The 13,969-nt window shown below is 41.1% G+C and overlaps 1 protein-coding gene across 1 annotated transcript in view; it reads right to left on the minus strand.

Moving 5' to 3' along the window:
- Nucleotides 1–13,969, minus strand: part of RSF1 (remodeling and spacing factor 1) — a 56,987-nt gene that overhangs the window by 25,406 nt on the left and 17,612 nt on the right. The window contains exons 2-6 of the mRNA XM_035329955.1: nt 11,975–12,066; nt 8,248–8,340; nt 7,759–7,964; nt 5,619–5,776; nt 561–2,293 (exon numbers count right to left, since the gene is read on the minus strand). Coding sequence (XP_035185846.1) covers nt 561–2,293; nt 5,619–5,776; nt 7,759–7,964; nt 8,248–8,340; nt 11,975–12,066 — 2,282 coding nt within the window. The remainder of the gene's footprint in view (nt 1–560; nt 2,294–5,618; nt 5,777–7,758; nt 7,965–8,247; nt 8,341–11,974; nt 12,067–13,969) is intronic.

Below are 13,969 nucleotides of genomic sequence, written 5' to 3' on the forward strand. Positions count from 1 at the left end.
TGCATTATATTAACCTGACATACTTTTAAGATCTATGCCCCATAATGACAAGTTTGTCATGAAAAAAAGACCCCCATCCATAGTATAAATTGTCTATCCCATGTATAAGAGCTAATTACATCATGAAGCCGCCACAACAATAACTTTAGCTTCACCTAGAAGCAGAAGTCCTAACATGTTATTCTTCAGCATTTTTTTGCTTATGATCTTGCTTATGATACTGACCAAGTATCCCTCTAGAAAATCCACAGGACCTACACGTCCCCATGCAGCCACTCAGACTGACTTGGGTCTGATTTGTCAGGAGAATTCACTTCAGGGGCTTGGTTTTTGCTTAGCTTAAATGAAAGATTTTATAAGCTGGTAAATCAACAGATATAATTAGTGCTCTCTTAGGGGATGTTTTTAGATTGGTCGAGTCCAATGACTGGATCGCAAAGCTAGTTCCTTGCAAAAGTTGACCAAAGGAATGTAATCCTTCATATTCTTATGTAAACTCATATCCTCCTTACACATAAAGCAGTGATCATCTCTATTCCCAAGAAGTAAAACCGTATTACCTTGTTAACTTTAGAATTTGACTCCTTCTCTTGTTTTTTTGCATCTTCTTTTCGTTCCTGCTTTTGTGCTGCTGCAGGTTTCTCCTCATCCTCTTCAGGTCGTTTTTTCTCAGATTTCTGATCCCGAGTCTCCACAACTTTAGGGGTAGGCTTGGATATTCTCGGAGATCGCCGTAACGTGCGGCCAATGCTGACCTCTTCTGGTGGCGTTTCTGCCTTTCTCTTCCTACTTGAGATCCTAATTGTTAATTTAATTCCTTCCTTCTGTCTTTCAGAAGTTATTTCCTTATTATCTGTCGTACAGCTTTCCTCTTCAGAAACTAGTTTATATTTAAATTTGCTTTTAGGCACAGGAGATTCCTTTTTACTCTCCGAGGAGTCCTCTAGATTAGAAGCGTGGGCATCATCTAATCCGTCAGGCTCTGCCTTGGCAGCTTCAGGCTCTTCCTCTTGTTTTTCAGGGCTGGCTTTTTCTTCTGCTTTGCTCTCCTCAGGGGGAGCAGGCTTAGTATCGGAGCCCTCTGTTTCTAAACCAGACTTCTCCAAAGTAACAGGCGAAGTAGATGAAGGAGGCGTCTCAGCAGCTTTCAGAGAATCAGGTTTCTCCTCAAGCTCGCTTCTGCTTTTCAAAGCCTCCTCATCAGGCAGTGCAGGCTTGGGCAGTTCTGCAGGAGCAGATGCGTTTGTGGCCTTTTCTAGCTTCTCTAAACACTCTTTGGGTGGCGGTAGTCTGTCCTTTTTGATTATCACGGCTAGCTTCTCTTCAGTATTTTTGGCACAGTCTTCAGAGTTGGAAGATTCTTCCACTACTGTTTCAGCAGCTGCATTGTCGAGGGACTCTTTTTCCACAGGACTAGATTCCTCCTTGAAAGGCACTTTCTGATTAGAAAGCTCAGAGACCACAGCCCCTACCTCTTTCACCACAGTTACTGCGTTTTTCTCAACTTCACATGCTTTTATAATTCTACTAACAGAATTTAGGGAGTCCGAGATCTTTTCACCACTCTTATTACCATTTTTCTCTTTTAACGAGTTGCTGTCTTCCTTTGTAATAACAGAGTGCTCTGACTTGTTGTTTTGTATGACACTTGGGGTTATTTTTTCACTGCTAACCTCTCCGTTCACTAGTATTTTCCCATCAGGACACAAAGCAGTAATTGTAGGGACTCTCTTAAAAGTTTCCTCTTCTGGTTTTCCTTCTTCCTTCAAGACATCCTTTGTTGGAGTAACGCATTTACATAGGGAGCCCTTTATCGGACTGTCATAGTCATCCGTCAGCTTGATCTCTCGCTTTTTAAGTGGTATTTTTGCCTGCTGGTCATTTTTAAGTTTCTCGCTTTCTTCCACAGACTTCTCCACAATTTCCTGGGGAGTTTTGACATTAACACAAAATTCTAACCTCTCCGGCTCGTGAACTGCTATTTTGTCAGTACAACTTTTTACATCTTTTAAGTCTTTTGGTTCTATTTTGTTTTCCTTCACTTCTACTTTAACAGGCTTGACATTTTCTTTAAAGGAGTCGCTTTCCTCTTTGACAGTTTGCTTTTCTTCATTGTATTCTGAAGGTTTCTCTAATTTTACTATTACTGGCAATTTTATAATTTCTTTTTCTTCCACCTTCTCAATTTTCATTGTGTTTTCATCTTCTTTGACCGCAGGAAGAGGAAGACTTTCCAGTTCCTTGGGCTGTTCCTCCACCTCCTCTTTTTCTTCTTTGATTTTTAACTGATTTTCTGTTGACAGAGAAAAACAACTATGAAACAAAACCAGGGGACATACGGGATTACAAATAGCATCCATCAAAATGAAGCTGTATCTAAAAAAAACAACAATCCAAGTGCCCCACAAACAAATCTTCTCTCCTGGAATGATTAGGAGGCTGGTTTGTCTAATGCTGTGATTAAACAAGGAGGCTGCCAATTTTTAGAATCATGGTTCAGTTTAGTTATATACAGAGAGAAACCTAAATTACAGAAGGTATCAGCAGAATTCTACGCTTATCCTCATTTGTACAGACATCTCAACTCTTCTTCAGCAGCATCACAAGACCTTCAGAGAACTGACACGTAAAACCTCAGCAGAGAGCATGTGAAGCATCGACTTAGAGAAGTCTTGTTTGAGTTTCTGATTTCTTTCAGAAACCAGAACACGGTGTGAGCTTCCATGTTCTTCAAGTGAAATTCCACAGTCATTTCAGTTCCCTGTTGGAACAGATTTTTATTTCAAAAAATAGCTATTATATTCTAACATTTCAGAGAAAATGGAAAATATCGAACACTGTGGCTGATGGCAAAATTCACCTGGATTCGCCATTCTTAGGCAATGAATTCATCTCCTACAACTGTCAAAACGCACGTGACAGGTAATAGTCCACATTCACTTCATTTGCCATTTCTCAGACATGCACAGCAAGTAGTAGCATATACCAGAAAATCCTGCAGAGCTTAAAGAATTAGATCATGCCTGCTTTGCTTAGGCAATTTGGGATCATTAGGGCTTAAAGTACGCTTCCAGCATCCAGAAGAAACCACACGTTTATTGTGTTGCTCTGTAGTTCAGCCTATTACTTATCACTACTAAAGCCACTTAATATCTTGGGGTTTTTATTTTGCCGTACTTTTTGAGTCAGCTAGGGATAGAGCTAATTAGAAAAAGCAAACATGATAGCTCTGCACACACTGTAACAGTATCTTCCACCACCTGGAAGATGTTATTGCAAACATGTCAAAACTCCAAACAAAAGGATGCTTTTTCTTTCTTCTACCTCACCCCTCTCCCTCCACACTAGTGTAATTCTTCTCCAAGATGAGAGCTTCACAAAGCGGTTAGAAATATGCAAAGTATGTGACAGTTGAATTAGTTACATTTAAAGAAAACAAGCATTTTACAAAAGAAAAGAGTGGTGAGGAGGAATTTGTACATTTTATCATGTTTTCAAATGCAAAGCATTGTATCCAAATAAGTCTCAGCAGTTAGCAAAGGAGTGAGAGATGCATCTCAGCACACCAGAAGCAGTAATAGTCTGAAGGCTCAGGACTGTTTTTCCCCCCCTCCTAGAGGTGATCACCACTCTGAGCTCTTGTAATATAAAAATAAAAGCTGCCTCTCTGAAGACGTTTGTCTGCAGCAGCATGAGCAGCACATTTTCTGTCTGTATTCTTCTGTCCTCTCTTCACTTCTCTCTGGATAAACTTCGTTCAACCATTTCTTCCCGTCACCTACTGCTTTCTCCCAAACTTCTGACATCAAGAACCTCCAGAACCCCAAAGCCTCTCTATCCTGAAAAGCAACGGTTGTTTTAAGATCTAGTTTTTTAACTCCCCAGGCTGCTCGTAAGGCATTTTGCGTGCACAAAACGACTCAGTAGATGCACAAGTTCTCTTAACGATACTTGAGTCAAACAAGTTAAGCACTGGTTCAGTTCATTTCTGAATCAACTGATTTAATGCTATTTGGAAAGCTGCCAAAGCAAATGGGTATGAGTCCTTTGGATAAATTTCCATAGTACCTGTGAAGGGCTTTAAGGTTTTCCTAGAATTTGAGTACAGTCCATAGATTAATAGGAAGAATTACTAAAGCTTCTCAACTGAAATATCAAAGCTCTGTGTATACACTGACTGCTCTTACATCACAGCACAGGGAAATAATTTCATTACTGGTTACATATAGGGGCTTAGTGCCTAGGAGTGATTTTGCATGCTAATTAGTGTAAGCAGTGATCCAGGTGACACTGGATGGCTGAGGGTGCTCTAGGACTTTGGGACTTATCCCAAAGTGGGATCATTTATTAAAATGTTTTCAAATGGCTTCTCTTGAATTCAATTTAAAGTAAAATCATATTTGAAGTGGAGATCGCAATTAAACGATTTAAGTTGGCTTGACTGATTTTTAGTGAGACAAAGACAAGATCAGTACTCTGCATAATTAATTCTGCAGTAACAGTAACTACACAGAAGGTGCTGTCACTTATATGCAAAGGTAGATGCTGGAAACATTTTAGACAATTCTGGAGTTTGTCCCAGTTTACTACAATTTCTACCCTAGCCTTTACATATTTCCAAAACAAAACCAAATATTTATCTAAATGTTGCATTTATTTCTTCTGTTCTACATTGTTTGCAAAGAATGGGAATGAGACAGCAAGCGTTCATCTTTGCTACTCAGAACAATGACAGGTCTTTGCCAATTCTGTATATCTAATTAAATTAAACAGATGTGGAATCCTTAAACCTTGTTTCTGATTGAGCAAATCTTTTCCTGTAGTTTAACAAAACGTTAACACCAAGTAGTAACTGGTGTAAAATTACTTGGGATAACAAGCTTTTAGTTTTTCCTAACCTTTAAAAGATCAGATTTTTGTAACAAAATATTTCAGGCTAACTGACAGCTAGTGAAACCAATGCACAAACCACCGAGTCAAGCAAGATACTTAATATGTGCAATGACATGATAATAAGGAAGGAAAAAAGGTTATTTGCTGGTAAAAACGATGTGGTGGAGGCAGCTAAAGACCACTTCATATAGAAATATTTTAGTATTTCAAATTGATTCGACTTAAACTCATGTCTTCTTGAAAAATCGTGTAGATTGTGAAATAATTGAGGAAAAAGCCTATTTTTTGATTCAAACTTAAAAGTAGAAATGAACCACATACACAATACTCTATTGACTTCAATCATGGCATTGCACAAACAGATTTTTTCTTTTGAAATTTTAATGTATTTAGAACAGGAAAAGCTGGGCAACAGTTCGATGCTCCACAAAAGCATACAATGACAAGTATTTACAATACTACACAAAATGTACAGCATAAATAAAATTACTTGGAAAACAATTTACACACATCTCTCTTTTTATAAATAACTCTTGAGCCTAAATACGCACTAAAAAAATTCAGTAATATTTCTCAAAGTATTCAATATTTACTTGATTTACTATGAACAGAAATATGCATTTTTTAAAAAAAAGGTCCTAATCTAAAACAGTAACTTTTCAGCAAGTTGAAAATTCTGACACTGCCACAGCACTGCATTTAAAATTTGAGAAAAGGCAGAAAACCTTGTGTAGCTGCTTCTTCACCCTTTTTGGTGTCTTCATCTTCTATGCTTGGGCTTTCACGTGATGAATTCTCCTGCTGAGAATTGTTGTTTTTCAACAGGGCAGGATCAATTTGTGCTTTCAAGAGCTCAAGGGTCTCTGCAAGCTCATTTCGGTTTCTAGATGATGGAAGAAAAAACATATTGTCTGATAAGCCACTTACTCACTCACCCCAAAGGGATTCATTAAAAATAAACAAACACCATCTGCTTAAATAAAGGCTGCCCTGAAAACCTTCCACACAAGCCGAGTGAAACGCCTGTCCTACCAGCGTCTGCAGTTTGGCATTCAGAAACTTTCCAATTTATCCCTACCAAAATAAAACTACTTTTTTTTTTTTTTGGAAGGACTTTATCTATCCCAACTCAAGTCCTGTTGGCCCGGATCCAAGCCGCTCCTATTTGTTATTCTTTTATTCATCGTTCTCTTACGATCCTCACTGGTTTTTCTTTGCAATTTCTTCTTTATCTCAGCGGAGGGGAAGCTGTAAGCTTTCTGCCTGTGCAGCAGAAGGGCAACCACATCATTCAGTGAAATTTTCAAAGCAATTAAATAATTTAGATGCTTTTTAAAACAGCCCATTCTAAATACATTTGGGAAATGATACAAAGATGTCTACAAAACTCCAACTGCTATGATAGTGAGAAAATACTTGTGTATCTGTGTGTGTGAATCCCAGTGTACTTTAACTCCTTATTTAAACTGGTCATCTAACTAGAAAAAAAAAGCCTTAATAGATAATGAATTTGAGTGATCATTAAACACATTCATCGTTTTCATAACAGACTAGAATAATAAGACTCATTTTCTTTTTCAAAATCAACATCCACAACTAGTCAACTACAGAAAGAAAAGGAAGACTGGAAGTGCAACAAGCCTGACATGTAAAATCTCAGGTTTAAAGGTTTCATAATGCATTTCTGTGTTTTTCTGCTCTATGTGTGTCAGAACCTTCCCAGCAGAAGCCTGATTTTCTCAGCTTTTGGCGTTGACCTCTGGAGTCTATAATGTGGGAAGAGGATAAACACTGCTCAGCTCCTGGCTGGCTTGTTTAGACACTTTATTCACCCACAACAGCTGTCTAAATTTCATTGGTGGTGAGGCTTATCACTTTATGGCCCACTGACAGTGATTCAAACCGTTCTGAGTGACTGCCCTGGTTACCAATGTTACTAAGGTTATGGATATGTGAACAAGCTATGGCCATAAAAGTTAAAATTTACAAACAGAAAAATAAATACTTAAATAATGTGTATTATATTTATGATCTATTTCTGCATCTCTATGTATTTTTTAGTCAGAGTTGATTCTGTTGAGCCCAGTTCTAAATCCACTTGCAACTAATCAGCTGAAAAAAGGAAAGTTTGCACGGAGATAAATTAAAAATGGGTAACTGGTAGGTATGAAAAAAACACACACAAAAAATAAAATTAATTATTTTTTCATTAGGAAAGATCTCATATATACTTTGCATTGAGTAGGAAAGTGTAAGAAAAAAGTATGTAACACGAATCACAAAGGAAGATGACTAAAATATTAACAGACCAATTTGCAGCAGCTGAGACCCAGGGACACTGAGTCATTTATGTGTCAGCCTGCATCTCCATCACACACCTCATCTCAGTGATCTATGAGCTGAATTCTACTCCAAAAAGGGTTTTGTACCTATCTGGATTGCCAACGATGCTTTTAGCTTCATTAAATTAAAACTGCAGCGTAATTCTCATTAGAACAAAACTGTCCTCCTGTAATTGACTTAATAGGGCAGAAGTTAAAGAAGCAACAGTGCCCCCTCCATCTCCCAAGGCCCTCAGCATGCCAGGAAGCAATACGGAGCTACTGTCCTCAAGGCAGCCTTCTCTCGGTTCCTCTTCCATACATCCTCTATAGCTTGATTGAGCATAAAACTCATTAGCTATTACCCACAGATCAGTGAGCCATTTCTGTACGTGTTCTTGCACTAAATCATACCTGTGAAGGCAGAAAATCTGGCTGTTATGAGCCTACTCTGAGAAATGGAGATTTATTGAAATAAATTTCTGAACCCAGTCAACAACAACAAAATACAGGGAAAAAAAAAGGGGGAGGAAAAAAGGAATACCTAACAATGCACTTCCATGTGGATCCATCCTGGTCATCCTGTTCTTCTATGTACATCCTGACATTATGCTCTTGATCTAGCTGATACCAATACATCAGTCCATCCTTGTCTCGACCAATGGGCTGAAGACGCATGGCATCAGCATCCTCCTCGTTAATTATATTTTTAAACTTTAGATTGTCATCAAACTGACATTCACAGAGATACTGGAAACATGAGAAAGTAGAAAGACTGTTAAAACATCAAAATATGAAGAGAAATAATGTATGAAAGTCTGAGAGGTACGCAAGCAAAGCATTTCTGTTTGGGCCTGTCCCGCTACAACGAACAGAGCACCTGGTACAAGATCAGCTCCACATTTAACATATCCAGTTAAGGTTCCGTCAAGCTAAATTTGCAAGGTGCTTCAGTGAGTTGAGAAAGCCAAATACCCAGGATATTCAAGCAAGTGAGGAAAAACGACATTTAGAAAGTCAGTTGAACGTGTACCTTCAGAATCCCCAGTTTGCATTCCACACTCATTTCTAGGTATCCTTTTTTTTCCATCTCCCAAGCCCACGTGCTGTTGAATTCTTGGCATATCTGTCACAAACAAAATATTACGGTTGGGAGGGTTAGCGGATAAAAGTAAACTCTAAAATTTAATATTAATAATACCTTACTGCAGTAAAAATTACACGTGATCTCTTCAGGACTGCAAGTGAAAAAAACCTGGCACAAAAATCAAACCAAAACTGGGATAGGTCAGCAGGCACTGGCAAATCTCCATGGAGGAACGTATCATTATGGCCCTGACCAATACCAATTTCTCTAAATCTCTTAAATCAGGCAGCACAACCCTGAACTGGGAAGTTATTCTCATCTTTGCTGTGCAAAATCTTCTGTTTTTCTCTGTTTTGTCTATTTAGAATACAAATTCTCTTGAGTGGCCATGGTTTCTTAGTACGTCTTTGCAGAACTTACCACGTAAGCTGCCAGGCTCTCTTGGGACCTACGTGTCCTACAACTGCACTGCAGATAAGAAATGAAACTGATATTCACTCCACATTGTGAAATTATTTGGCGTAAGTATCCTGAGCCTCAAGCCATTTAATAAATATTTTAAATTATCGTAAGCGTAGCCAACCTCAATTTACGAAATAGCAAATAATTCAGTGCCACCAATGCAGACAAAGGCCAGAACATGGAAAAAGCAGCAGGAGAGGACAAGAAGACTGAATCAGGGGGGTGTTCCAATAATAACAGTGCAGAAGGAATTCCCTCTCCTCCCTGAACAAGTTAGGCATGCTTAAGACAACTCTTGTGGAAGAGAGGAGTCACAAGCAAAAACCCAGCTGCTGCTATCAGCTGAAGACACAGCAGGGGGATCTCCAGCCGGTGAGGCTGCTCTGGTGGGAATATCCATCAGAAGGAGGTGAGAGCTAATCACGGCCACATCTCCAGGTGAGAAGGTTTCGCAGTGCCCTGCTGAATGATGACTGTCCGAACTAGTACACGAGGCACTTCTGCACTCCAGTCTGCAAGGAACCACAGCCTTGATAACATCCTCCAAGAAAACAGCGTAGGCTCCTGATTTATCACCACGTACGAGATGGTGTACTACTAAAAAGCTTGGAAATCACATCTGAAAGCAGCTTTCTCTGGAAACAGAAGCAAAAAGTAACCCTAAATTTTCACCCACAAGCTCAACGTGGGATACAACCAAGCAAGGTGGTGGTGTGCCTCCTATCCCCACCGCCACGCCGTCCCTACTGCTGACACCGATTGTTAAGTGACCCAAGCTTTAGTTAGTTAAGGCAGACAAAATAGCAGGAAACTGTTTCTCCTTTTTTGTTTGGAAACTTGCTTTTCTGCAGGCTGTGGTGCCTAAACCAGCTCACTCTGGGGTCAGCAGAGGTAAGGTTCAGGACTGCCCAGGAAACGGAGATTTGGGGCATCAGCTTGCAATTAGATCAGCTCAGCCACACCATGAAGCATCCTCTGGCTCTGCGACCTCCAGAGAACGGAGAAGATGGTGCTCTGATGATGGTAAGTCTGCTGAGGAGCAGTTTTCCCTGCTCTGAGGCTAAGGGACATCACGCAGGTACCTCTCTGGCACAGAGCTGACAGTCACAAAACGAGGTTCCTCTACCTTCTCTCTCATTTTCTATGCTGTCACGTGAAGAACGCTGGGAAATCATACCTCAACCCCCTCGCTAAGGGCACGTGCCAGTCACCATTCATTGCCTGCTCATTAAGTATGAAAGCAATAATGAGAAGTTTTGTGTGCTTCGGAAGCAAATGACTGTGAAAGCAACAACTCAAGAGATGTAAGGGCCGATGAGGCATCTGCTCCACCTGAACCGACTATGTTTTGACAATTAAAAACCAGATGATCACGCTTTCTCCTGACAAGTGCTGTCACAGCCCTGAAATATAGATCCCATGGATTCAGACTCCGCTGCAATGTTGGTCTCTGCCTTCACAGAGGAGACATTTTGCACCGATCAAACTCCTGCTGCTGGCGGGAACGGCTGCTTTCCGCAGGCTACAGACAGGCCAGTACCTTCCCACCCTGTAAAAGAGGCGTTGAGACACATCTCTCAAATATTTCCCAAGCAGCTACGATGGCAGCCGACGCTTACTGTGACCGTGCTCCACACGTTCCCTTTAAACAAGGAAAACAGGGAGGTGAAAGACACAGCAGGGGAGTCTGCTTGGGCAGGACTACAGACACCTGGATTCTAACAAGCGGGGCAGAAAAGACAGGGTGCTCAGATACACGCCGATCTACGCTCCCATTTTCTTGGTTTTTGTGGCATTTACCAATGTTCTTGGTTGTTTTTCTAAACTAATTATACCTTTTGGAAACGGGGACAACATTAGCATACCTTTCCCATTAGTTATATTCAAATTCCTTTGTTCTCGAGACTTCTTTGAACCGCTGGCTAGAATAAATACCAAGTTAGCTGTGGAGACTGCTAAATGAAATAGAAATTATTACTGATTATTGGCCTTAACAGGGGTGGGTGGGAAGGTTTCCTTATCACTCTCCCATCCTTGCTGAAGGAAGATTTTCCAGACTATTCCCTCATGAACTTGTTTTTTTTCCCCCTCTTTCTGCTTGCCACACAACTGCTTCAGTGGGATTTACCCGTTCTCCAGTCAGAGTGAGGTTTTCTCAGCTCGCTGCCATGGCCTTTGGGTAAATTAATGAATTTCATACAATTCGGTAACCATGGAACTTGGTAATACACGAATGCGCGACAGTTGCATGAATTATGTTATTATTGCAAAACATCAGCATAAACACTTCACAGCTGGTGAAACGGTGAGATTTAACCTCGGGCCCTTCGGCAGGCTGTTTCCTGACAAGCTCCCAGTCCTATATACACCATCACCCTAAGACTACGCAAACCTGGGGGCAAATTCCTGCCTCGCTAAAGCTGGCAGATAGCACTTCAGGAGGCAAACCGTAACCGGAGCTGCTAAGTGCCATTATTTGTTTTGCTGCTATTACCGTAACGCTGTATTTCTGAGTAAGATGCAGTCCTGGCTGTGCAGACAATACCAAGCCTACTTTTCTGTGAATTAAAAGGCTCGTGGAGCAAGGTCTCTGGAGGGGAAATGCCAATCTATTCGACTATTTGTGTATTTTTATTTTATGAAGCAGCATAAATGCTTTAAACTAAGGCCTATTTGCACGTAAGGTGCCAACAGAGGCACAGCCACGGCCAATATTCCAGTATAGAATTACGTAATATAACGGGATGCTCTATTTTTACTAAGGCATAACTACATTTTCATCTTAGCTGCACCATTCTGAGCACGCTGACATAAAACACTGCAATATTTTCACTTATTATCAGCACGTGGTAGAAGAGCTCCACGTAGTTAGCCCTGTAACTACCACCCAAACCACGCTAATTCAATCGTGACCGAACAACTGATATGAAAATGAGGAGTTACTGCGTTAACCTCCTGCTCAACTTAGCCTGGTTGCAGGCTACTGAATCTTTTACACCCAGAAGATAGCGTCTGTTTTCAGAGCTTTTTGTACAAGCCCAGGCAGACTGAAAGTTAAGCTGGGATCTTACGCAACCGAAGTCTGGGCACCCACACAGACGTTGGCCACAAGGCATCCCAAGGCTCGCTGTAATTCATACCAGGGCTTGCTGACACAACAGCTCATCGTAACCGTACCGCAGCAGCGCAGAAGACGACGTGCATATTGTACCTTGATCAAATATTTTTCCCATCTGTCTGCTGTGACAGACTTCCCAATCTTTCTCATCAGTTTCAAGTGAAGCTCCACCAATTCTTTTGGAACTGCAGTATTGAGAGAGAGAGAGAAAAAAAAAATGTTATGAAGACTGCTGCAAATAAAAGTTCAATGCTAAACATTGAAACACTGCGATAAATAGAGAAATTTTAATAAAACATAGCAACTTGAAGTCTGACTAAGAGCAGCACAGCAACTAAAAAAGAAAACAGAGCAAGATTAAATTAATTGCATGGGTATTTTGTTTTATTTACATTTACAATGACCATTGCCCTTCCTGTGGCCTCCCTTGAACTCGAGGAAGCACACCTTGATGACAAATACTTAACAACCCAGCAGCATTAAAATAGAAACCACACAGGAACTACGCCAGTCACACCCGTGCAGAAATCACTTGGTTACTGCGAGCAGCACACCTGCAGCAGCCTCCACGACTCCAAAAGGTGCCTTCTGCACCGTGCCTGGAATATCACCGAATCCAGGCTATTTTTGGCTGGCTGCAGGGCCTGGGAGATGTTCTAGAAGCATGGTCCTCATGGATGCAGAGAGGCTCTCGTGGCATCGATGGTCCCAGCTTGGCACGCTCGGAGCTCTCGGCACGCACCTCGGGTGCGACTTCAGCACCTCCTCTCAGCTCCCAGCTGGGATTTATAAATCAAGCTGGCACCACCAAGTGGCAAAGTTGTAGAACGTCAATTTTAGAAGCAGGAGTACCATCGCTTCTTAAAGCTAAGGAAATGGTAATTATTGACGCCACTACACACAGCTAATGAAATGAGCTGTCTCATTTATATTTTATTGAAAAAAAATAAAGAAATTAACTTTTTTAGTATTTTTGCTTACACGCTGTTTGCATACAACTTTATTTTTGAAAGCATTTTCATTCCTCTACACACACACATTTACAGAGTTTTGCAAACAAGAACTCTTACAATCATCATTCATTATTACGGGTTTTCTCCCGGTCTGGTAACATCACTTGGCACATGATAAACAGCTGGGACACAAAATGCATTTGTTCTGAGCGAGGCATTACTGAGGTAGGATTTCTTTCACTGGTCTATGAAGTGTTTTGAGTCTCTTTGTGTGCTTTTTCAGTATTTAACTTGATTTCACCCTGCTGATGCTTGTCCTTCAATCCGACGCCTCTATTTCCAGGTGCACACGAGTTGGTCTGATGAACCTGACACGCCGGCCTGATGAAGATGCTTGCATTGTTTCAGAAGACGACCGCAGCTCCTGGTTTGCAGCCAGCGAGTTAATGAACAGCCACAGTCCCTCCTTAAACCCAGAAAGCACCAGCCTGGTAGCCAAGAAGAGACCTTTAAATGTGGATAATTCTCAAGCGACTCTGAACCAGCCCTCGCTTTCTCTCTTTTATTCGTGTTGTTTCCACCACCGTTGCGTGCTGAAGAAACCTCACGTCTCCTCCTCGGCTCTCCTGAAAATGGATGAGTTTCACAACTCCAACCCACCAAAAGGAACGGGAGCAAAGGTCTCAGCCCTGCTAGGTGCCGAGCACTTGGCACTGACAAAATTAAGCCCAGAGCACTTTATACACATGAGCAGTTCTATCAAAGTCGACTCACACAATTTAACCTCAGCTTGTGTTTGTGTAATGTGGAGCTGAGCCAGAGTATTCAAAACCTGACTGGATCGAAGCTTTTGTTCTGCATTTTCCTTTTTTTAAAAAAATCTTTTTTTATAGGTACACACTGGTTGGAATCCTGGTCTGAAGAAGCACGGACGATTTGTTCCAAAAGCACCGAACTCCCAGGCACCAAAATATCTTTGCTGGAGCGTTGCTCTTTGAAGAAACTGAGAATGTTAAAAATCCAAACACTGGGCAGCAATTTTGCACACCCACCCTTGGTCAGCACTTACAGGGACGTGTTGGCAGCCACTGAAACCCCACTTGTTTTCTGAGGCTTGAGCATTGCAGGTCTTGCA

Source organism: Oxyura jamaicensis, chromosome 1, assembly GCF_011077185.1.
Source record: "Oxyura jamaicensis isolate SHBP4307 breed ruddy duck chromosome 1, BPBGC_Ojam_1.0, whole genome shotgun sequence".
Taxonomy (NCBI): Eukaryota; Metazoa; Chordata; class Aves; order Anseriformes; family Anatidae; genus Oxyura; species Oxyura jamaicensis.